This window comes from Podarcis liolepis (genome assembly GCF_965112155.1).
Source record: "Podarcis liolepis genome assembly, chromosome: 5".
Lineage (NCBI taxonomy): Eukaryota > Metazoa > Chordata > Lepidosauria > Squamata > Lacertidae > Podarcis > Podarcis liolepis.
This window is the reverse complement of record NC_139556.1, coordinates 73,757,233-73,780,843: the sequence shown is the minus strand read 5'-3', so window position 1 is coordinate 73,780,843 and position 23,611 is coordinate 73,757,233. Positions and strand designations below refer to the sequence as shown.

The 23,611-nt window shown below is 43.6% G+C and overlaps 1 protein-coding gene across 9 annotated transcripts in view; it reads left to right on the top strand.

The window, feature by feature from the left end:
* DOCK10 (dedicator of cytokinesis 10) overlaps nt 1–23,611 on the top strand; it is a 202,484-nt gene that overhangs the window by 27,204 nt on the left and 151,669 nt on the right. For 5 of the 9 annotated variants that reach the window (XM_083506264.1, XM_083506254.1, XM_083506265.1 and 2 more), the window contains exon 1: nt 8,579–8,778. The exons of 1 other annotated variant lie outside the window; for it this stretch is intronic. In XM_083506264.1, the coding sequence (XP_083362390.1) occupies nt 8,680–8,778 (99 nt within the window). In that variant the 5' untranslated portion in view covers nt 8,579–8,679. Of the gene's footprint in view, nt 1–706; nt 955–8,578; nt 8,779–23,611 lie in introns of those variants that run through there. 3 more of the 9 variants (XM_083506255.1, XM_083506269.1, XM_083506270.1) reach the window with 2 other exon arrangements.

The following is a 23,611-nucleotide window of genomic DNA, read 5'->3' as shown; positions in this document are numbered from 1 at the left end:
AAATCCGACACTGATCCTCAGGGTCTTTACCAACGGTACAGTTCTGGCACGCAGGGGTGCCAACTTGAATTAGATATTTTTTGGGGGGGGAGCTCCGCCCCTCATAACTGAACACAAGATGCAGCACGTGCACACAGCATCTGAACGGCAGTGCCCATCAACTTGGGGGGGCGGCCCCCTTAAATATTTTGAGGGGGGCATAGCTGTAAACTTTTCCCTTTTCTTGCGAGGAATCCTATTCAGAATAAGGGAATTTCCCTTTAAAAAAGGAAACGTTGACAGCTATGGGGGGGGGGGCTACGAAGGGATCTCGGCCCCCTAGGAGTTGGCTCCCACGCCAGCATGTGGGTTATTTCACAGGTAGCAAGGCAGCCCTGCGGAGTGTGGGGGCTCCCTCCTGCTTATTCTAGGGGGCATTTGCCCCGAGGCCCCCGATGTTTCCAGTAGCGAACTAGGAACCCTGACAGCCTCGGCCTGTTGCGGGGAGCAACGATGAGGCGCTGACTAGACGCCGCTCGGCCAAGGCAGCCGTGTGCGAGAGAGAGAGAAAGAGGCGGCTGGGCTGCTGGCGGGGAAGCTTTCCCGCCGGTCGTTCTGAAGTTGCCAACTTGGGCGCCTCGCCTTGCGACGCACCCCCCCCCCCAAAAAAAGGAGAAAAGCGCCGCGGAGGTGAATGGGGGGGGGGGGAGCGCGCGTGTCACGCCTTCGAGCTGCGGAGGGGGGAAAGCGAGAAGAAGCAAGCAAGCCCTGAGTTCCGCTTCCTGAACGCGGCTGAGAGGCGGGAGCGCTGCCAGTCTGCGCCGCCGGACTTTTCCTGCCAGCCGCTCTGACCCTCTCATGGCTGTGGAGAAAACGCGGAGATTCACCCGGAGCCTGCTACGACCCAGCTTGGCGTCCGAGCACCGCCAGAGCGCAGCCGCCGCCGTCGCCAGCCGCTGCCGGCTCCGGCTGAGGGTGAGTTCAGTTCGCCTCTTCTGGAGAGCGCGGGAAAGGCGCGAAGAAGCGTCGTCCCGTCTCCCCCCCGGGCGCCGCCAATGAACTCGCGCTGTCCCATCTCGCGCGCTGGCATCCCTTGGCAGGGCGCGCGTACCATGTGGCTTGGAAGGGGGAGACGTGGATGCAGCGGCGCAAAGTGGGGGAGACGGAGGGAGCCCTAGCGCCTCCTGTGGCTCGCGGGGAGTCCCGGCGTTTTCTGTCGCGACGAGCCGCGTCTGTCTTGGATCGGAAGGCCGTTGTTTCCTTGTGTCCCCTTCAATAGTATTGAGACCTGGCCATGTATATAGCGCTGTCGAGCGTTCAGAGCGCCTCCCGTTCGTTCTTTCAAACTTCTAAGCAAACTTTAATCTGGGATAGCTCAGCCGTAGAGCATGATACTCTTAATCTCGAGTCCCATGGGTGGTTGGGGGGGGGGCAAAAGATTCCTGCATTGCAGGGGTTGGACTAGATGTCCTTTTAGACCCCTCCCAACTTTACAATTCTAAGATTCTATAAGGGAAATCAGTATTTTCCCACCCACCGCTTTCATATTGGAGATGGGAACTGGGGAGAGAAGCAGGGCTGAAGCTTCCAGACTTGAGGTTAGCCGAAAAAGTGGCACGCAACAGCGTCTGATGCATGTCTATTGGGGTTTGATGCTGGGATCTTACTCTCAGGGAGATGCGGCTGGGATTGCAGCCTTCCTTCTTAAATTCCCCACAGAAGCAAGATTCAAAGCAAGGGCTTCCTGCTCAAACAGCTCTCTTGCTGAGTAATACTGTGCATGTGTGATCAGAAGCAAATCCCACTGTGCTCAGTAAGTTTTACTCAGGAGGGTAAGTGTGCATAGGATTGTGCCCTTAGGTATGGTGTTACAGCAGCTCTTTAATTAGTAAGATTGTGGCAAAGGTCTTTCATACGGCATGTTCTGGTGTGTTGCATAGGACTAGCATTCGAAACTCCCAGTGTTTGGGGATTTCACTAATGCAAACAGTTTCTGAGCTCTGGGCGCAGTACTGCCCATAAGATTTCAGACTGAAACTGCCACTGCTGGAAGGAAAGGAGAACCTTTTTCTGCCTCCCCACTTCCAGCCACTTGTTGAGACTGGAAAAGGGATCCGCATAAGAATACAGTATTAGTGGGCTGGGTGGGGTAAGTATGGCTTTGTTTTTTGCAGTCTTAAGATGAGGACTAGGCCATGTGAGAAATGAACGTAAGATTCATTCATTTTCAGCTTTGTATTCTTGTTATTAAAAAAAAGCAAGCCTAGACACTCCATTGCGGTGCCCATAACCTAGGTTTAAGGTGCCATTTAGCTCCTAGCTTTCACATCTCAGAAACACTGCATAAGGCACACTTGGCAAATCCACACCATGATCAACTCCCGCTCGGAAACCAATGTCTCCACTGTGGAAGGACACGTGGAACCAGAATTGGCCTCCACAGTCACTTACAGACTCATTGTCTTCCATAAACACAGTTTTAACAATCTTACTCGGCTATGAGTGATCGCCAAAGAAGAGGAATAAGAAGATATGACATCTGTTTCTTTGTGGCCATCTATGCCTATGTTGCTCCTGCCGGGCATTGGTGCTTTCAAATAGTAACAACTTCCTGCTGGGTTAGTTTGTTGCAGCTAAAACAGCCAAAGAGGCCTGTGGCTGCTTAAAGCATAACAAAATATATTGTGATACATAATAAATTTATGCCATTAGCTTTCCTATACCAGAGTCCAATTTATCATGAAGTGGACTAGTCCATGAAACTGTATTCCATTATGAATTTGTTATGTTTGCAGGTTTCTTTATAGTTCTTACTTTCTAACAGAGATCCCATCCAGCTACCCCTGTTGCACAGAAAGTGTCATGACCTCCATTGTAAGGAGGGTCCCATTGTTTTTACAGGGTTAGTTACCCACCTGAAAAATCACACAGTTTAATATAGACCACTGAGCTATCGATTCTGACTGTAACACTTGGGGGAAAGATCTGATGTGTCCTTGGTCTGCAGTAAGCAAACATTGCCAAATTATTTCCTGTAATTTTTATGGACATGCGGCAGTACAGGAACATTGGTGCAAACTCTGTGTCTCTTGCATAAGAAGTGGGTGGATGAAGATGTTCCATTCATAAACTGCCTTCATTATGAGTTCATCATCAATTGGCAATGTTTCCCCATGAAAAAATGATGCCTTAACCAGGGACAATTTTGAATGACCAAGCTGCCATGCGACTATGGCAAAAACCTACCTGTTTATTGCCATCTATGGCAAGTATGTATGCATTATTATTCAGTGTAAGAATACCCTGCCCTTAACAACAGTTTTTGCTTTACATGTGTGCAAAAAGCATAACTGGTTTTTCTGATACTGGCTGTTAGAACCATTGGGAGGAATTCAGTGTAGTTTTAAGAAGATAGTTTCATCAGTTCCAGCATTTCAGCATACCAGATGGAACAATCTCCCCTCTCCTTCTTCCCCATGCACTATTCTAGGAGTTCCTTTGAAAGCCACCTCCCCCCCCAGCTGATGTGAGGGGCAAATCAGGAGAATAGAGGGGTGAAAAGTAGAAGACCTTATATTGCCTTCTACTGCCACAACTCATTCATTTATTGTGACAGGAACAAAGTCGAACCTTTAGAATCAACATCGCTCCTCTCCTCTACTCCAGACATGAGAAGGCATTTGGAAGCTTTTGCTTCTGCTTTTGATTAAATGCAATTCAGTATTGCATTCAGATCTAAACAGCGGTAAATCATAATGATGGGGTGTGGAAACAAGACAGCTTCATAATCCATAATTTGAAGTTGGCTTGTTGCAAGCAAACTGTAGTTCAGATTAACCTCTCCCCCCTTCCCCCCTTTTTTTGCATTCAGTTCACAAGCAGCTATGCTTAATCACAAGTGAAAGCTTCCAAATTCCATTCTGCAGCTGTGCCAAGGGAGAAAAAAAAGTGGGAAATATATGAGCCTGAGGCTTCACTAAGCTAATTCTTGTCATGATAAACCATGGTTGATTGTGACATCCAAAGACACTGTCAGTGTGGGCTCGAAACTGCATAATTTTTATTGTTAAGAATCTTAAGTTACTGTTGGCTAGAGTACTACAGATCTGGAAAATGCTATATATTTCTTGGCTATTCACTCAGCCAAGGATTGTAGCCATGTGTGAATTTACAGAAGGAATTCCATCACCAAGTTTATTTTATGTTGCACAGCAACAGATTTCTGGCAAAAGAGTTTCCAGCAGCAGTCATTTGGCAGTGATAAATACACCTTCTTGAGTAAGTAACATAAATTACTTAGGTTTGATACATCAGAGTTATACAATGTATGTATTTGTATGTAACATTAAGCTAAACCATGACTTAGTGTAAATGAGTAAACATGCAGGTTGCTGGAGTGAAGGGCTAAGTCAGGGGTCAGCAAACTTTTTTCAGCGGGGGGGGGGGTCCACTATCCATCAGACCTTGTGGGGGGGCCAGACTATATTTTGAAAAAAAAATTATGAACGAATTCCTATGCCCCACACATAACCCAGAGATGCATTTTAAATAAAAAGACACATTCTACTCATGTAAAAACACACTGATTCCCGGAACGTCCACGGGCTGGATTTAGAAGGCGATTGGGCTGGATCCGGCACCCGGGCCTTAGTTTGCCTACTCATGAACTAAGCCATAACGTGGTTTAGCATCATGTCTGAATCTGGGCTTGTGGTTTGTCTCCCCCAAGCAAGCCACAATCATTATCAAGAGCAAGCCTTAGTTACTGCTCATGGTTTGTCTGGCGTGAGATAAACAATAAACACCCACTTGGATGCAGTGCAAAGCAAAGCCATGGTTTCAGCCTGTAGCAGCAGGACTTGAGGAGCAGCAGTCATAATCTTCACTCTGAGAACCTTAATGTTTGTTTGTTCATGCTCATGCTAAACCATGGTTTGGCTTAGTGTTACATGCAAACCAGGTAAGTTCCTAAAAATATTTACCTTTGTTATTTCCAGAAACCGAAAATATATATGGTTATTTAACAAAGCAAAACAAAAAAACACCCAAGGGAAAACCTCTATTGTACAGTATTTTAAAACATAATCTGAAGGTTGCACCACACAAATTTACAAGTCTTGCAAGTCTCACTGAAGCTATTTAGCATTACATGCCTATTAATTCTGAAGCTTTAAGACATTTCTGGCATATAAATAGGCTGGGTCTACACATGCAGTGGAATGAAACAGGAATTAATGAACTGCATGATTTAAGCTTGCAGGACAATAATTATATTTTTGAATGTCCCTTCTGAAAAATGTGTGGGCCAGGCCAAGGAAACATCCGTTGAATATATTAATCTACTTTCCTGTTTTGAAATTTTGTGGTTCGATCCATCATATGCCCAGTGACATAACCAAAAATGCAAATAGAATACAGAGGTTTTACTAGTTTGGAAAGCATCACATTTTGGATTAATTTTATGCCTGAATTGATCTTATTCAAATAAACCTATTTCATATTAGATGTGAGGAGAGAGGGTGACCCACTCATGACTATTAACCCTTTCAAGGCAGGAGTTTTATTATTTTAAATTGAATTCAGTATATGTTTATTGTAGAGTCCCAATGCATTATATTTTCTTTATCTCTATTCTCAGCTTTTTCAACAAGTGTATCTTGATGATGCATTAAACCAAAAGCCTATCCACTTAGATGCCAAGTAGGTGTGCCTACTGATTTCTTCTTCTTCCAAACAACTTTTAAAGCTGTAGGATCCCAATTGTATTTTGCATCTGGCCATCAGTATCATAGCCAACACACTAACAATCCCTTAATAAATTATTAGTTTATATGTAATAATTCATTAGTGGGAATATTTAAGTCTCCAGAATATACCATAATGTTTAAAGATTGTTCTGTGTTCATTATTCTGATCTGCAGTTTTCAGTGGATGCAATGTAACTTTTTCTTTTCACCCAACCTCGTTGTTAATTGTGACTGGATCACGGGGCAACAGTAGCTTTTTTTAAAAAAAAGTTTGTGTGGCCTTTCTTGCAAATGCTACATACAGTGGACACTCGGGTTGTGAACGTGATCCATGCAGGATGCAAGTTCACAACCAGCAGCATTCACAACCTGCAGTGGCGCTTCTGCGCATGTGAGGGTTGTGATTCAGTGCTTCTGTGCATGCGCAAAGTGCGATTTAGCGCTTCTGTGCATGCGTGACTGCCGAAACCCAGAAGTAACACGTTCCAGTACTTCCAGGTTTTGGCATGTCCGTAGCCCCCCAAAACCACAACCTGAAGCGTCTGTAACCTGAGGTATGACTGTATTTGTTAATGTTGAGACTTAGATTGATTGACAGCACTTGGGCGGCACTGACAAGGTCTGATTTGCGCTATCTGCAGCCAACCCTCCCTTAAAAAGCTCAACAACTTTGGGGTATCCTCCCCCCCCCAAAAGCTCAAGAACTTCCCAAAAATTGCAATGGGGGTTTGACAAAAATATTTTCGCACCCGGTATCACCTGACCTTGCTACACCTCTGTCCAGACCATTTAAGTTAATGCTAAAAGCAGACCACAGACTGCATTGCAATCAGTGAATGTATTCTAAGCATGTCGAATACTGTGGCCTATTAAAGCCACGGTAAACTATGGAGGGTCATTTCTAGAAACAAAATGAATAGTCATGGAGGCTGCTAGAAGCTGAATTTATGTAGCTGGTGCTCTGCAGATTTGCGCTATCTGCCTGCAGCAGTTGATTGTGCGGAACAGCAGCGGAAGATAGCTTGCCATATGTAGTACCTGCCTCGTGTACACCTGATCAATGTACGAAGTGAAGCGTGATCCATGTGTATTTACTCAGAAATAAGTCCTCTTGTATTCGCAGGGTCATATTCCCATACACGTGTGCACAGGACTGAAGCCTTAGCTTGCAATCCTGAATGCACTTACTAAGGAGCAAGCTGCATTGAACACAGTGGAACTTGCTACTGTGTAAAGCATAGGATGCCACTGTCAGACTCCCAAGGTGCCACAGTGCTTTCCATTTGTTCTCTTCATAGCAGGAAACAAAGCAGTCATTTGTGCTTAGTTCATTTCACCCAGCACCATTTCTGTGTAGCCTTCACTCATCATTCATTTTGGTACAGAAGCCCCACTGAAGTGAAGATTGTGCTGCAGCAGTGCTTGGTAGATTGCTCCCTGCATTTGTTTCAGTAAGCCTCTGCATTCTCTTCCTAATGAATACAGCTGCTGATGTAGAGTTATCTGCTAGGAAATTTCAAAATGGACAAAGAAAGTTGAAACCCATGTTTAATTTCACTCTGTGAGTAATTAGACACTGCGGCATTGCCACAGGATGTGGTTAGGAGAAGCAATGGTTCAGCATTATTCTAACACAAATTTTGTGGGGGGGGGGAGAGACAGAGAAAGACCAAATGGTCTGAAGCTTATGGTTGCAGTCCACTTTCACTGTAGTTGTCCTGTTATCTCTAGTGAGATTCCCTTGAGTAAATGGTGTGCAACCTACATTCTGTGCTGTTTAATGGGAGCAATTATTATTTTATTTGTACGGAATGGTACACCCCACTTTAGAGTCAGAGCTTTGGATTTGACTAGACCCAGGATATTATAACCGCTAGGTTAAGTGGTAGGGAATTGGCAGAAAATCCAAGAAGCACTCTTCTCTAGTGGAATTGGAATATACGTTGTGTCCCCTGAAGAGCCAGGATTAAAACGTGAACAGATAGCAGATTTGCAAGAGCTACTCAGCCAACTTTAGTGACTTTCTCTCCTCTACTTTCTCCTCCTGATCTGTCCACAGGAGGTCTGTGGATCCAGCCAGTTATGGTACATGTATGTTAAGTAGGATCTGGCTATATCAGGTTCCTACAAGTGTTGTTGTTGTTGTTGTTGTTGTTTGTTCTTGCTGTTGTTACCTACATAGTTCCATCACTGTACATGGCACTTTACAGAATACAAGAGAACAGGCTACTGGCCAATGGCTTTTCAATATAAAATTCAACATGGGGGAAATAGAGAAAGGGAAGGGAAGTAGAGGCAGGGCTAAACAGGGAAGCAATATACATTAGTTTCAGTCACACATCCTTAGCCTAAGTTTCAGGCTGTGTTCTACTGGGCATGGGAACTAGTGCGCTGTGCCAAAGGCTTCATGGAAGAAGCGGGTTTTGAAAAGGTAACCCCATGAAGCAATAGAGGTGCCATCTGTTAGCCGTCACTTTAAATAATGCAGATGGGTTTTAGAGAGAAAAGAAACTGGTAATACTCTACAGGGTAATCTGAACAAAAACTTCCAAAAATTCTGCTGAATATTCAATCTTCGGTAAATCTCATCTTGTTAAACTGATCTATCTTACTGTAAGATAATTTCTCTCCCTGGAGAAATGTTGTGAAGAGGCTCACTTCTTAAGATTTGTGTTATCATTCAATAGGCTCAGCCACCAACATATAGATATATCTCATAGCTACTGGTACGGTGGATTAGGAGGCAACCAGAAAAGGGCAGAGGCAAGAATGTGTTGCTTGCAAATTCCCTGGCTGCTGGACTCGCCCTCTAGGAGAGACCAAGACAAAGGGGCAGTTTATTCCTGCAGCTCTGTCCAACTAGCTTGACACCAGAGATGAATTTGTTCCTCGAAAGAGGAGGAGGTAGAAAAAGAGCAAGAAAGTCCAGCCAAAGGAATAAAGCATAACGGAGATGGGAGAAAGGAGAAAAGAAGTAGCAGAAAAAGAGAGAACCAAAATGAAATGGAAAAGGAGGAAAGAATCAAAGAAAACTGCATCCAAGCTTGGACAGGTGGGTAGATGACTAATAAACTGACCCTTGAATTCTTGCAGATTCCAAGTTAACACACACACCCCTTAATTTAGGTGTGCTACTATAAGCTGTTGTAATTTTTAAAGAAGGGACAAAGTTTTAAAGTAACAAAAAAGGGGGGGAGAAATCATTTGCTCTATGAATCATGTTGAATAGCAAGCATTTCAAAAGGTTTGCAAACTTCAAAAAAAACAAACAGCAAATTAGCTTTAGCTTTTCAAAATTTGTTGTCCTGCTGTGGCAAAGTAGCAAGTTTGAAGTGGAAGAGCTGAAATAAGCAATTGGCAAATAGCTTGCAGTTGCAGGGGAGGAAATGGACTGATTATCATGAAAGATCAATTGAGCTGAGTCAGTCTTACAAAAGGAGGACTATTAAATTTGCTACAGGTGGCAATATATCTGAACATTGTAATATCTCTCAGACTTGTCAGTAATTCCTAATTAGTTCTTCTGAGGGTATGGTTTTGTATTTCTTGTATTTTGAACTTTGTTTGATGGTTGATGTACCATAATAAACATTTGATTTATTGAATCATGCAAATCCCCAACTGGAGTCTGAAATAGTCAGGGTTGGCCCACCTGTGAGGCAGACTGAGGCAGCCACCTTGGGCAGCCCACCCTGCTGCCTCCACTGGGGGCAGAGAAGCGGCGGTGGCTTCCGTGAGATCTTGCAAGAGCTCTGTGTCACTTTGTGGGCACTGCTACACAACCCAAGGTAAGGGTGCAGTCAATATGTTTGCTACCTGGGTTGCTCTTTGTATAATTAGACTGCAATATTTGAATGGCAGATATGTATTCAGATGGTGATGATGTGCTCAGCAGCCAACTTAGGAAGGGAAATAATAGAATGCAAATAAGGGGGCATTTAACAGAAGGTCTAATCAAGGAGGAGATGTGAAGAGCCTTAGAAAGAAATGCTGGGAATATGTGCATACAAGATATTTAATGACTAAAATGGTAAATGCATGCATATTTACCTGTAGGCCAGATTCTTGTTATCCTAATTCTATGTGTGTCATTCCCATGCCTCAGATTAGATTGTACACATGGTGAGAAACAGTATATGCAGGACTTCCGGGTTGACGCGATCTGGAAATGGCGGATTCCCTCCGAGCTCCGGAGGGAATCGGCTCTACCGAGGATGGGTCTTAGCCGCGCCGGCGACGCGGGGACCCTTAAAAACCGCAGGCGCGGATGCCTGCGGACTGAAGACTCGGCGGGTGCCTTAAGCGCCCCCCCTGATTCGCGAAGAGCCTTTTTAAAGGCTGCGGAGGGGATACGGGGGTGGCGTGGCACTGAGAGTCGATCGCTACCTCGGTGGAGCGAAGCCGCGAGCCATAACCAGAGAGCGCCAACTTCCTTCCTTGAAAATCTGGACTGAAAGAACTACCCGTGAGTAAGACGGATTGGGACTTTAAAAATTTCTACCCTGAATTAGAGACGACCGGGGGGTGTGCTAAAAGGAAGTCCGCACCCCCCCCTTGCAGAAGATCTAAGCAACGACATAAGAGCTAAGCTGGAGAGCCTGCCCTTGGTGGGGTGAGTTAAAAAGGACATTAACTTTCAAGATTTCGCTAAGGGAAATTTTATGCTGGAGAGTGGAGTTTCAGAAGCCTTCTTTTTGTTTTAAACTACCCCCCCTCCCGGGCTCGGGAACGTCCTGCCTTAGTGCTTGTGTTAGAGCCGCGGAGTTTGACAGCTGTCAAAGCTGACAAACGGGCAATTTAAAGCGGAAAAATTGTTGTTTAAGATCCCCCTGGACTAAGACACAATTGAATCAAAATTGTTGGAAACAAAGTAACAATAAGAAGTTAAAGGGTTGTTGAGTAAAAGATTAATAAGTAACCAGATTCCCCCTAGGGGGAATTCTGTGAAACTACAATGGATACAATGGCTGTGGATGGAAAGTTACTAGCTGAAATTGAAAGGATGTTTCAGTTGGTGGGAACCTTACAAGAGCAGAGTTTGGCTATGAATAAACAACTTGTGACTATGACCTTGGGAACAGGCAACTCTGCTGTTTGTGTTGAGGACTTGAATGAGAAAGAATCCACAGCTGAAGAGGAAACAATACTTTCAGAGGTGGAAGAGACTAAACAAGAAAAAGAGAAAGTAACTTTGGGAAGCAACATCCAAAAGCTGACATCTGTGGAATACAAGCAAGGAGATCTTGGGAACACATCTACCACAAGTCTGCGAAAGATGCAGAAGAAGAAGGAAGAGGCCCTGGGACAATATGGAATACAGGAATTTAAAATAAAGAGGCATGATTGGGGCCTTTGTTTGGACTTTGGTTCTGAGGATACAGGCTTGGTGGAAATTTTCCAGCAATTGATTACAAATCTCCTTGTGGGAAGAGAATATATTTGGATGTCTTTTCCAGACTCGACGACTGATATAAAGGGCTACCAACAAGAACGGCGGAGAGGGACTGAAAGGGACTTGAAAGCCTCGGACGTGAGGAACCCAGGCTGAGAATCTCGACTTTGGACTTTCATCGGGAAGGGACAAAAACCGGGGATGGGAGGGAGGGAAGAGGAGACTTTTAGAAACTCTTAAGATTTTTAGGTTTGGTTAATATGATTTTTAATTAAGACAAAATGAAAAATCGATGGAAGAGAACTTAAGTCCAACTTAGGAATATCAATTTTAATTACAAAAGAGGTAATAAGAAGAACAAGATGGTTAAGAGGAGAAATACCAATTTGTTGATATAATCTTGGGAATTGGGATGCACGAGGGGGGGTGGGGGGAAGTCAGGGAACAAGGTCATGAAACGAGGATTGGCTGAATTTATACATGTTTTGTTATGTGTCATTTTTGTGTGTGTGTGTGTGTTTTGTTGTTATAAAAGTGGAAAACCCAATAAAATTTTTTTTTTAAAAAAAAGAAATTCAACACTGATCTTGAAAAAAAAAAAAGAGAGAGAAACAGTATATGCATGCTCCTCAACTGGGTCAGTGTGTGAACCAGCCTTCAGTCAAGGGCTGGAAATATTTAGCTCTAGTGAGGGTGAAATCCCCCTTCTTGAATCATATATTTCAGTCTTTCTGAGCTCTCTGAGAGAACTCTTAAGTACACACCCGCATAAAACTGCAGGGGTCAGCAAACTTTTTCAACATGGGGCCAGTCCACTGTCCCTCAGACCTTGGGGAGGGGGGGCAGACTGTATTTTGAAAAAAAATATGAATAAATTCCTATGCCCCACAAATAACTCAGAGGTGCATTTTAAATAAAAGCACACATTCTACTCATGTAAAAACACCTGGCAGGCCCCACAAATAACCCAGAGATGTGTTTTAAATAAAAGCGCACATTCTACTTATGTAAAAACACGCTGATTCCTGGACCATCCACAGGCCGGATTCAGAAGGCGATTTGGCCGGATCTGGCTCCCGGGCCTTAGTTTGCCTACCCATGGCATAAAGAGTTTCTAGGCTCAGAAACACCCAGCCAGGTGCTACTCTTCTACTGCCACAAGCCCTCTACTACTCATCCACCTCCCTACCCCATTTCCACGCATTCCTAACCATCAAATTTCAAAAGAAGGGAATCTGCCGTGAACTCAGCATAGACAAATGGTTAAAAAAAAACAACTCACCCTAAATTCCTGTGGTTGCTAACTGCAATGATTCATACATTTCCATATCACAGTGTGCAGTGTTTCCATAAAAAGATATCAGCACTATGTATGCCCACTGCAGACTTGCAACCATAGCATAAGATGGACAATTTCCCCAGTCTTTGCTGCCAATTTGCCCCCCCTCCTTATAATGATAAGAAAAGAGGGAGCGGGAAGGAAACCAGTAGCATATCAAAATTAACCTATATAGGTATAGTATACTGTATACCTATTACTGGGTTAGCCAGTGTACTGCCCTCCAAGCAATCAACCACAGCCTTCACCAGCTGTGGTCAACATGGCCAAAGATCAGGAATCACAAGAACTGTAGTCCAGCAACATCTGAAGGGACCCACATGGATTACCCCTCTCCTATAACACACCCTACACCTATCTATCCAAGACTGGAGATCTGCAGGGAAAGGTCTTCTGAAGCTCTGGCTAGTACCTGTGGTACATTGGGTGCTGGTGTGCTGTAGGACCTTTTCTGAGGTGCCAGCTGTGGAATACCCTCCCATCAGAAATGTGGCTGGCATGAGTTTTGGTGGCAGCTCAAACATCTCTTCACTGAGGTACCGTATTGGCCCGAATATAAGCCACACCCAAATATAAGCCGCACCTTTAAAATTCAGGGGGGGGGGGGAGAAAAAAAGACAATGCCCAAACATAAGCTGCTCCTTTAAAATTCACTCTCACACCTGTTCCGTTTTACCATATGTCTATTTCATCAGTGATATCATAAAAGCCAGTTTTTGTAAGGTCACGAATTTGAGCCACACTTTAACTTTTCACGGTCGGAATTTGGAAAAAAAAGTGAGGGTTATATTCAGGCCAATACGGTATCAATACGGTTGATAAGTCATCCATTTGTAATGGAGAACTGTTTTGTGCTGTTTGCTTGGTATGTGTTGCAATACTGGCCTTAATTTGTTACATTGTGTTTTATAATTTCAACAGTAAGATTTATATGTATAAACAACCCTTATCATGTTGTGCGACATAGTGGTTTATTAGAAAACATATAAATAAAAATAGGGGAGGCTGGTAGCCATGGAAGGCTAGTGTCGAGTAGTCACAAATCAAGCTGAAAGTTAGTGTCCTATTGGTTAGTTAAAAAGTGTGTTTGACTTTATGCATACTGGCTTAGGATTGTTCAAAACCCTCATTTCTTAAACACATTGCTATCACTCCTAAGTACGAAATTGATGGCTAACATTCACATTTATCTTTGGAAAGAGCAACTGCACACAGGTAGAAACAAAATTATATGCCATATATGGTGCATGTGCTCTTTGTGCTGTATCGTAATGGAATATAAAGAACATGGTTATTTCTATTGCTGAGTCCAAATACAGCTTGCTTAGCTTTCTTTTGTTATTGAGGGTAAGATAGACTGACTGGGAGCAAATATGAACTTGCATCGCTTTGACATGTTGACCTAAATTAAATGATGCAGATATAATGGTGTTTAATGAATGCAGCTAGCTTACAAGCACCAGCAGGAGAAAAAACACCTCTTTTCTAACTGGAGACAACTGATACCAGCATGGATGTGAAGAAAGGAAAATTAAATCTGATCAACAAAGGAATGTTTTCGCTGGTTTTATTTGTTGTTCTGCCTGGTTAGGTTTACATTATTACGAGTGTAGGTCTGTTACAGGGATGGCTTGCCTGTAGCCCACCAAATGTTGTTGAACTCCAACTGCTATCAGCCTTAGCCATCATGGCCAATGACCAGGGATTGTTGGTGTTGTAATCTGGCAACATCTGGAGGGTGACAGGTTAGGTACCCCTGGTTTAAATGTTTCTTGAAGGTAATTTCCCCTTCAAGTGGGTTTCTCTCTGAACCTATACTGCTAGTTATAAATACAGTGAACCTCCACTCTCCCATGGATTTCTTCCATACTTAATCTAGGAGAAGAAAAAAGAAAGGATATGAATTTTATGAAAAAGCACATGCAAAAGGGTAGTCAAAACCTTTGGTTAACCTATTTGGTATGAGAAGAGCTTATCTGAAATCTAAGAAGTACATACTAACTGTAAATTTGAAATGCCAGGTTGAGTCATTTTTTAATTAGCCCAAGTACATTAATTTCTCTGTTTTTTGAATTGAAACCTTCCCAATGCCTGCTTTGCCTTGATTATTTCCAGCAGTAGCCATGTGTAGTATAATGTCTCATTCTGCTGAGAATGGGTCGGATGGGGGGGCATTTTATCAGGATCGGACCCACAGCAGGTGGCAAAAGATGAAAGCCCCTGCTCCCCAGATTGGGGCCTCTGTACCTGCTATTTAACTTTTAAAAGCCAATGACATAATTGATAATTGTATGAAGGGCATGAATTGTTATTTGCACTGGTGGATATCCAAGTTGAATACAGATACCAATGATCTGAAATAAGTTTATTTTCTGCATGCAACAGTCAGATAAACAATGCAAATGCAGTGGGACTTCAAAAGCTAGCCGGAGTCTTATGCTATCCACCTTTGCAGAAGAAGCATGACAACCAGATGGCTAAATTAAACATTATTACCTTTTGCTAAACAAAAAAAGACTAAGCTAACACAAGCAAATCAGTCATGAGTAAACTCATGATCAAATATGGAGTGAAAAAAGAAGCTATGAAAAGGATGGCTTATAATTTCCTCTCTCGGCATACGCTCTTATTGTTACTTTGTGTTCTGGCACCTACTTAAAGGGTCTGGATGGATTTCTGTTTCCACCCACCCTTGTTCTGGTGGGTTCAGTTTCATAAACGCAGAATGTCTATCATCTGTGAAGGTGAAATTTAACGGCATTTTGCTTTTATGCATGCCAGTTGGTATGTAGGGATGGTGATGATTTTCTCAACAATTGAACTTGCACTTGAGCGGAGCCCTGTTAATTCAATCTACAGTCAGAAGAATAGGTTGGGTCCTGGTGTGTGAGAGTGAGTGAAGTGTCAAAGGCCAGGGTAAAGAATCATAGAGCTGGAAGGGACCCTGAGGATTTAGTCCAACTCCTTGCCATGCAGCTGTCTTCTGCAGCTACACCTTTGTAGGGAAGGAATTTCACAGCTTAGGAGCTGCCACAGAGAGTGCTCCTTCCTAAACCACCACTTCCCAAACTTGCAAGGGCAGCGGTACTACCAAGATGGTCCCCCTCTGTTGATCTTAACTCCTGGGAGGGTCTGTAGGGCAAGAAGGACACATTCTCCCACTCTGTTCTCTGAAATTATTGGTCCTGTCTCTTGCTGTTGATCAGCATAGCAGAACTGTAAGCACTTCATCCATTTTCCATGAAATAGTTATCTTTGCACTAACTAGTGACACCATCATGTCATGTGGAGTTGACAGAAACGGAACTTGGGCTGGATGGCATGTATAAGATGGAACTGCCTTATTATGATATAACTCCTCACACCCACCTTTACTAGCTCTCACTCTGAAAACTGGTACAGCAAAGTTGTCAGATGTAAAACTGAGACTCTGAAGTAGAAACTGTCAACAGCCAGCAAAGTACCCTAATTTGCTGAGGGGTTTGTCCCTGTTTCCCCTAAATATGCAATAGGATGTATCAATTTTCCATCCACTTAAGTAGTTTTTAGCAATAATGGTTTTTAAAAATGTAATCATACAAACATACACAAAGCAGGCAAAGCATACATAAGCTCACCCCAAAATAATATCAAAATACTGGGGTATACAAGCAAATGGAAAAGAAGACTAGATTCAAAAATAATAATTTCTAGGTATTAGAAAAGCAGGTGTGAAAGAGATTATTCTGAAAAGATCAGAGCCACAACATTTTTGTGCTTCAAGAATATGCAGCAAATAATATTTAACCATAGAGTTAGAACCTGGAAGTGATCTAGTCCTTGTGTGGAGAGCATGTCAGACAGCAATGCATATTATGCTTAAATGAGAGTTACTGATACATTGTGGATACCAGTTGTTGGGAATCACAACTGAGGAAAGTGGTGTTACACTCTGCTTATGGGTTTTCCATAGGCAACTGGTTCGCCGCTGCAAGAAGAGGATGTTGGCCTAGATGTAGGTAAATCACATTCAATTAAAACTATTTGGAAATAAGATATTTATGGCTGGAATTTAGACCAGAACGCTGATTCTGAAATAGTTTCTCCCAATAATACAATGGCATTTGTATTTACACCCCCTTTTTGAGGTGTGTATGTCTTCTTTTTTAAACTTGTTTCTGCCTATAATTACAAGTGTTTCATCTCTACTTAAAGCTCATGTGTTGATGTTTGGTTCCCTTAAACAGCACATTCTCTACCCACTCGACCTCCTTAAGTGAACTATTGCCTGTTGTCAAACCTTGTCTTGTCTGTGTTTCTGCTGCTTAACCTACATTTCATCTAGTGAGAAAAAAACCCCATGTCTCTCAATGTGTATGGCACATTTTTTATGTGCTTTGTGTCACAGTGTCAAATTGTGTTTATTCACTGTGAAATAAGAAATCAGTCCTTTTAGAATGATAGTGTTTAATGTTAAATGGTTCTATCTTCAGAAATGTACAATGGCTTATTTAAGAAGGTGGCTAAATGCCCAAGAGGTTATCTGCAAACCTCACCCAGTTATTAGGGGTGCTTGAAGAACCCATTCTTTGTGAATTGTGATTTGAATTGGCTTGATCTGCCCTTCCTTATTAATCTGTGGATAAGAACACAGCTTATCTTGCAGATTTTTCTCTTCTCTGAATTTTGTGGAGCAGTTCTCTGCTAAAAAAGCATAGCAAAAATGCATATATATCAACATGTAGCATAAATTGCATTTAGAAATTTGTATTTTGTGAGAAAATAGGATCAAAAATATGTACTTAAATACAAAATTTCAAGTAGGTTTTTTTGGACGGGGGCAGAATCACATATTAATGTGGGGGAGAGAGAGAGAGTAGATGTGTCTAATTTATGTGACACTGACATGGGCCATGAACAAACTGAACCATCAATCCCTAATTTGAATTTAGTTCAGCTATAGAGACTTCTGATAATTAAACTGGATGTGACTTACTTCTGAGTAAACTTGTTTAGGATTACAGAGCAAGTTCTATTAAATTCCAGCTAATTAAGTTCTCTCTTTGTTTGACAGGCACATTTATTTAAAAGTTATCAGAGACCCAAGCTGACTCCTCAGTTGTGTTACGTGGCCATTTATTCATTTTACATAGTCAACAGTCAACTGAGACAATTTTTCACAGATTAATTCATACTCTGCATATGCTGTGCATTTCAAGTATTATATACATTAAAGGTAAAGGTAAAGGTACCCCTGCCTGTACAGGCCAGTCTTGCCAGACTCTAGGGTTGTGCGCCCATCTCACTCAAGAGGCCGGGGGCCAGTGCTGTCCAAAGACACTTCTGGGTCACGTGGCCAGCGTGACGAAGCTGCTCTGGCGAGCCAGCACAGCACACGGGAACGCCGTTTACCTTCCCACCAGTAAGCGGTCCCTATTTATCTACTTGCACCCGGGGGTGCTTTCGAACTGCTAGGTTGGCAGGCGCTGGGACCGAGCAACGGGAGCACACCCTGCCGTGGGGATTTGAACCGCCGACCTTTCGATCGGCAAGCCTTAGGCGCTGAGGCTTTCACTCACAGCGCCACCCGTGTCCCATTATATACATTACCTTAGTATTAATTACCACAATTCCACATGATAGTACAGTATTATTATCACCTAGTGGTGATATTTATGCCTGAGGCCAGATTTGGAAAAGGCACTTGCTTCCTCTCACACTTAAGCACTATGATGTTTTAGGTCTTAGTGAATTAATATAATTGAAATCAATTGGATTTTTCTTGCATATACTATCCCCCTACCCATTAATCTTAAGTACATAAAGATGCTATCCAGAGTAAACCCATTCAAATCAATGGATCGAACTTAATCATGTCCTTTAATTTCAGTGGCTCTGCTCTGAGTAAACCTCAGCAGAATGGCACACTCTCATACGAATCCTATCCTAGTCTCAGCTTTCTGATGAAGTATGGTTACTTTGAAAGCCTTTGCAGGGACAAGAGAAACAACGCATGTTAAAGCAAGATACGAAAACAAAGCCAGCTCAGAACAAAGCATGGGAATGATGCCTGAGAACAGCAAAGTTTAGGTTTTCCTGCTAGGTGACCGAGTGACTTTAGATAGCTTGACAGGAAGTTGCTGCTGCTTTGAGGTGGCATGTTAAACTTTCTCAGAAATGTGCTTGCCATGTGATGTTTTCACTGTTTGCAAATGCTGTGACTCACTTGCCACTATGAGGAAGAACTATTGACTTATGAAGGTGAAAGCATACTGTTGTGAGTTTAGGGGATTCCACTTTTGAATTAGCCGGGCAAGGGTCGCAATGCCCATATGTACAGGTCTTTAGTATAAGAAAGGAAGTTCAATTGGCTGGTTTAGTTGAACCAAAGAATGGTTCTTGTTGATGTTGCTTACTTAATGTTTTACTTTCTATAATAAATATTCTCTAAGCATTCTGCCTTTAAATTGGACCACTTTGACCGGATATCTCCAGCCGATGTGGACAGATTCCTCCAAGCTGGAAAGCCCACCACCTGTCCTCTTGACCCGTGCCCGTCATGGCTGATTAGAGCGTGTCCAGACGAGGTGCGGGCCCCCCTGGGGGATATCATCAATTTGTCCCTTGGCACCGGGATATTCCCAGGGGAACTGAAGGAGGCGGTGGTGCGTCCGCTCTTAAAGAAAACATCGTTAGATCCCTTAGATCTATCCAATTACCGCCCGGTCTCGAATCTTCCATTCCTGGGTAAGGTGATTGAGAGAGCGGTTGCTGAACAGCTTGGTAGGTTTCTGGATGAAACATCTGCTTTGGATCCATTCCAGTCTGGCTTCCGTGCTGGTCATGGGACCGAGACGGCTCTGGTCGCCCTAACAGATGATCTCCGTAGGCAGCTGGATCGAGGCGGGTCGGGGCTGCTGATTCTTCTAGATCTGTCAGCAGCCTTTGACATGGTGGATCACGAACTCCTGGACCACCGCCTTGCCGACGTGGGGATCCAGGGCACAGTCCTTCAATGGCTGCGCTCGTTTCTCTCTGATCGGGGACAGAGGGTGGCGCTTGGGGGGGAATTGTCATCGCGTCACTCCTTGGTGTGTGGAGTGCCTCAGGGTGCGATTCTCTCCCCGATGCTTTTTAACATCTTTATGCGCCCCCTCGCCCAGCTTGTCCGGAGTTTTGGGCTGGGTTGCCATCAGTATGCTGATGACACCCAACTCTATCTGTTGATGGATGGCCATCCTAACTCGGCCCCAGACACACTGACCAGATGTCTGGAAGCTGTGGCTGGATGGTTACGTGGGAGCCGGTTGAAGTTAAATCCTTCGAAGACAGAGGTCCTCTGGCTGGGGCGGGACGATATGGGATCGAGGGGGCAACTCCCATCTCTTGCGGGGGTGCAATTAGTGCCAGCACCGTCCGTTAAGAGTTTGGGTGTAATCTTCGATACCTCCCTTTCTATGGAGGCGCAGATTACAGCTATAACAAAGGCGGCATTTTTCCATCTCCGCCAAGCTAAGCAGTTGGCCCCTTATCTCTCTCGCCCTGACCTAGCCACTGTGATCCATGCGACGGTCACCTCCAGACTGGATTATTGTAACTCGCTTTACGTGGGGCTGCCCTTGAGACTGACCCAGAAACTCCAGCGGGTGCAGAATGCCGCAGCGAGACTCCTTACGGGGTCTTCGCTGCGGGATCACATTCATCCGGTGCTATACCAGCTGCACTGGCTCCCGGTGGAGTACAGGATCAGGTTTAAGTTGCTGGTTTTAACCTTTAAAGCCCTATACGGCCTAGGACCCTCGTACCTACGGGACCGCCTCTCCTGGTATGCCCCACAGAGAAACCTACGGTCTACAAATAATAACACCCTCAAGGTCCCAGGCCTTAGAGAGGTTAGGCTGGCCTCAACTAGAGCCAGGGCCTTCTCGGCTGCAGCTCCAACCTGGTGGAATGCTCTGTCACAAGAGACTAGGGCCCTGCGGGATCTGACATCTTTCCGCAGGGCCTGCAAGACAGAGTTGTTCCGCCAAGCTTTTGGTCAGGGCGCAGCCTGACTCCCTCCTCTGGCAACCTGCACAGAATTTTGTTTAATCGGTTGCCATCAATTTGATTTTAACTAATTTTTATAATGAAATATTTTTAGAATGTGTTATTATTTGATTGTTATTTGACTGTTGTTAGCCGCCCTGAGCCCGGCTCGGTTGGGGAGGGCGGGATATAAATAAAATTTATTATTATTATTATTATTATTATTATTATTAAATAATAAATAAATATTCTCAGCAACTGCATCAGAAGCAAACTTGGAAGAGAGAGGGGGAAAGGACAGTGACAAACAATGCATCACAATGGCTTCAGATGTGCAAACTCATGCTTTATACAGCGATTCCTTAGCAGTTGGGGAAATGATTGATGGGGGGGGGAGCACTGATGCGGAGTGTGGCATTTGCCCACACATTATGGAGATGTTGTACTGGGGGAGAGAGAGAAAGGGTTGATAGGCTGACCAATAAGAAAGCCCAGGGGCGGAGCTTGGCAGTTAGTTCGGTTGGTTTCTTGTGGGTGGACAAGAGCATAGGAGCCAGAGTGAGTTAGACACAGGGGGGAGACAGAGACAGAATCGGATTAGTGTTTCAAAGTACAGTCATACCTCAGGTTACAGACGCTTCAGGTTGTGCGTTTTTGGGTTGTGCACCGTGCCAAACCTGGAAGTACCAGAACAGGTTACTTCCGGGTTTTGGCACTCGCGCATGTGCAGAAGTGCCAAATCACAACCTGTGCATGCGCGGCGCTGCAGGTTGCAAACATTCGCAACCCGAGCATCCACTGTATTTAAAACTTGTTTGCGTTCACAATAAACTAGAATCTTTGCTAATACATTTCAACCTGACTGAGTCTGAATATATTACCGGGGAAACCTTGTTGGTGGCAGTGGAAGAGATAAGCCATGGTGGTGTAGGGTCAAAAGTCTGTGGAAGGACCGGGCGGGGGGGGGGGGCTCTGTGTGACCGCCACATGGAGTTTTGCTTCTTCCTGGGCTATCTGCCTGTAATAGTGATGATCCATTGTTCAGGGCAGGACTAGGTCCAAATGCTTGCTCACTTGCCCATCTCTCATTTAGCTTGGATTAAGTGGTCATCTGGAATTAAAAATTCCTAGTTTTTTAAATGCTAAAGAAATTTCAGTAGGCATAGTTGCAATCTGGGAAGCTACTTACTTAAAATATTTCAGGGTGATCTAGCTGCCTTTCGAGGGTTACTCCCTAGAGGGTGCCATATGCTTACTAATTTCCTGCAGTTCCTCATTTGTCTGTTTGCTAACAGTAGTATTTTGAAGAAATTATGTCACTCTTTAACTGAGAGATATTGTGATTCTCTGTCTGTCTGATGAAAGAGGTTTTATTTTTCAAATGGATGCTGCTCCCCTTTCTAAATAACAGAGTGTCTATGCACAACAACAACAGCAGTAACAACAACAGCAACACATTCACCCTCATCAACAGCAACTATATCTGCCCACCATTTGTAATAAGACAGTTAGAGGGATTCAGAATTTTCTTTATATTGATTTCTCTCTTGATCCATTTCTTTTGAACAATGTATTGTCGGTTGGTTCCTGTGCTGCGACACATTTTCACTTCAATACTGAAAAAGTTGTTCTTTCAGTGTGCACATTTTAAATTACTTTGTGTTTATCATACTCGAGTTTGCTTTTTCGTTGCAGAGAGTAAGCGGGGTGCCGCGGGAATCTGTAATTGGTCCTGTTCCAATTTATGTATTCATCACTGACTGCTAGATATTCCTAGTTAACTACCACTTCTGTTTGCTCATTCCGTAAGTGCTCTGCTTCTTGAACAGTTCCTTTTGTCTCATCTGATCCAGCTTCTATTTTGTGTCACTTTATTGCACTAGATGGACCATTTCTCACAATGATAATGGTGGTTCTTATCCTTTCCCCCCGGGCTGTGAATGTGCTTTGAGTTTTCTTTCATTTGCATGTGTCTGTAACATAGCAGGAGTAGCTAGCTGCAACATATAGCAATGAATATCATATATTTTAAAAGTGCTCTTGAAGCACATTCAGGGTGATACAGATCTCATTCTCAGAACTGCAAATCACCTGTCTTGGCCTCTAGTTCTTAGGAGTCCTCAACACATAAGAATACGTGAGAGCCAATGTGGTGCAGTGGTTGGGGAGTATTGGTCTAGGACCTGGGAGACCAGGGTTCAAATACCAACTCAGCCATGAAGCTCACTGGGTGACCTGGAGTCAGTCCATCCTTCCCAGCCTAACCTACTGGACAAGGTTGATGTGAACATTAGATGAGGAGGGGGCGATGGTGAAATATAAATGCAATAAATACCCGGTAAATAAGATGCAATCCAGCAAATGGAAAAATGTTAGTTGTGGCACTGAGAACGATGAGATAGGATGAATGTATGAGTAACTGATTTGAATCAAGGTGATTTTAATAGGCGTTTTTCCTTGGTGATTTAATATAGCAATTTAGACGTATTGCTTTACAGATGAATGGAGCTCATACGACTTAAGCATAAAGACTTTGGCCATACTGCCAACCGACTGATTGACTAATTATTTCAATTTACATCTTGCCTTTCATCACTTGTGTGATCCCTGGCTAAGTCATTTCAATCAGAAAAGCTATACCGAAAGATTAAAAAGTGTAATCTTACAAAAATAAATTCTGTCAACAGTCAGAAAGGATATGAACAGAATCTGACCTAAAGCAAGAGAAGTTGAAGAGATCTAATTTTGAAATAAGACTGCGGGACTTATTATATGGGCCTTTCCAATGGAATCAGCTAGAGAGGGTGACAGTTTTGGAAGGGGAAAAAAGTTTGGTGGTTCCAGCCAAACAGTTGATCTGCTGTGCTGACTGATGGGTTGTCTTCCTCTGTTCAGCCCAGAACGCTTCTTCTGGCATGGAGGCAGTAGAGTTTGAGACTCTTAATCTCAGGGTTGTGGATCTGAGCCCCACAACAGGTGAAAGATTTCTGCATTGCAGGAGGTTGAACAAGATGATCCTCATGGTCCCTTCCAATGCTGCTGTTCTATGATTCTGTTTCCCCCAATCTTCTTTTTATCAGACTGAACATGCCCAACACCTTCAACTTTTTGACATATGACTTGCTTGCCACAGTGCTCATCATCATT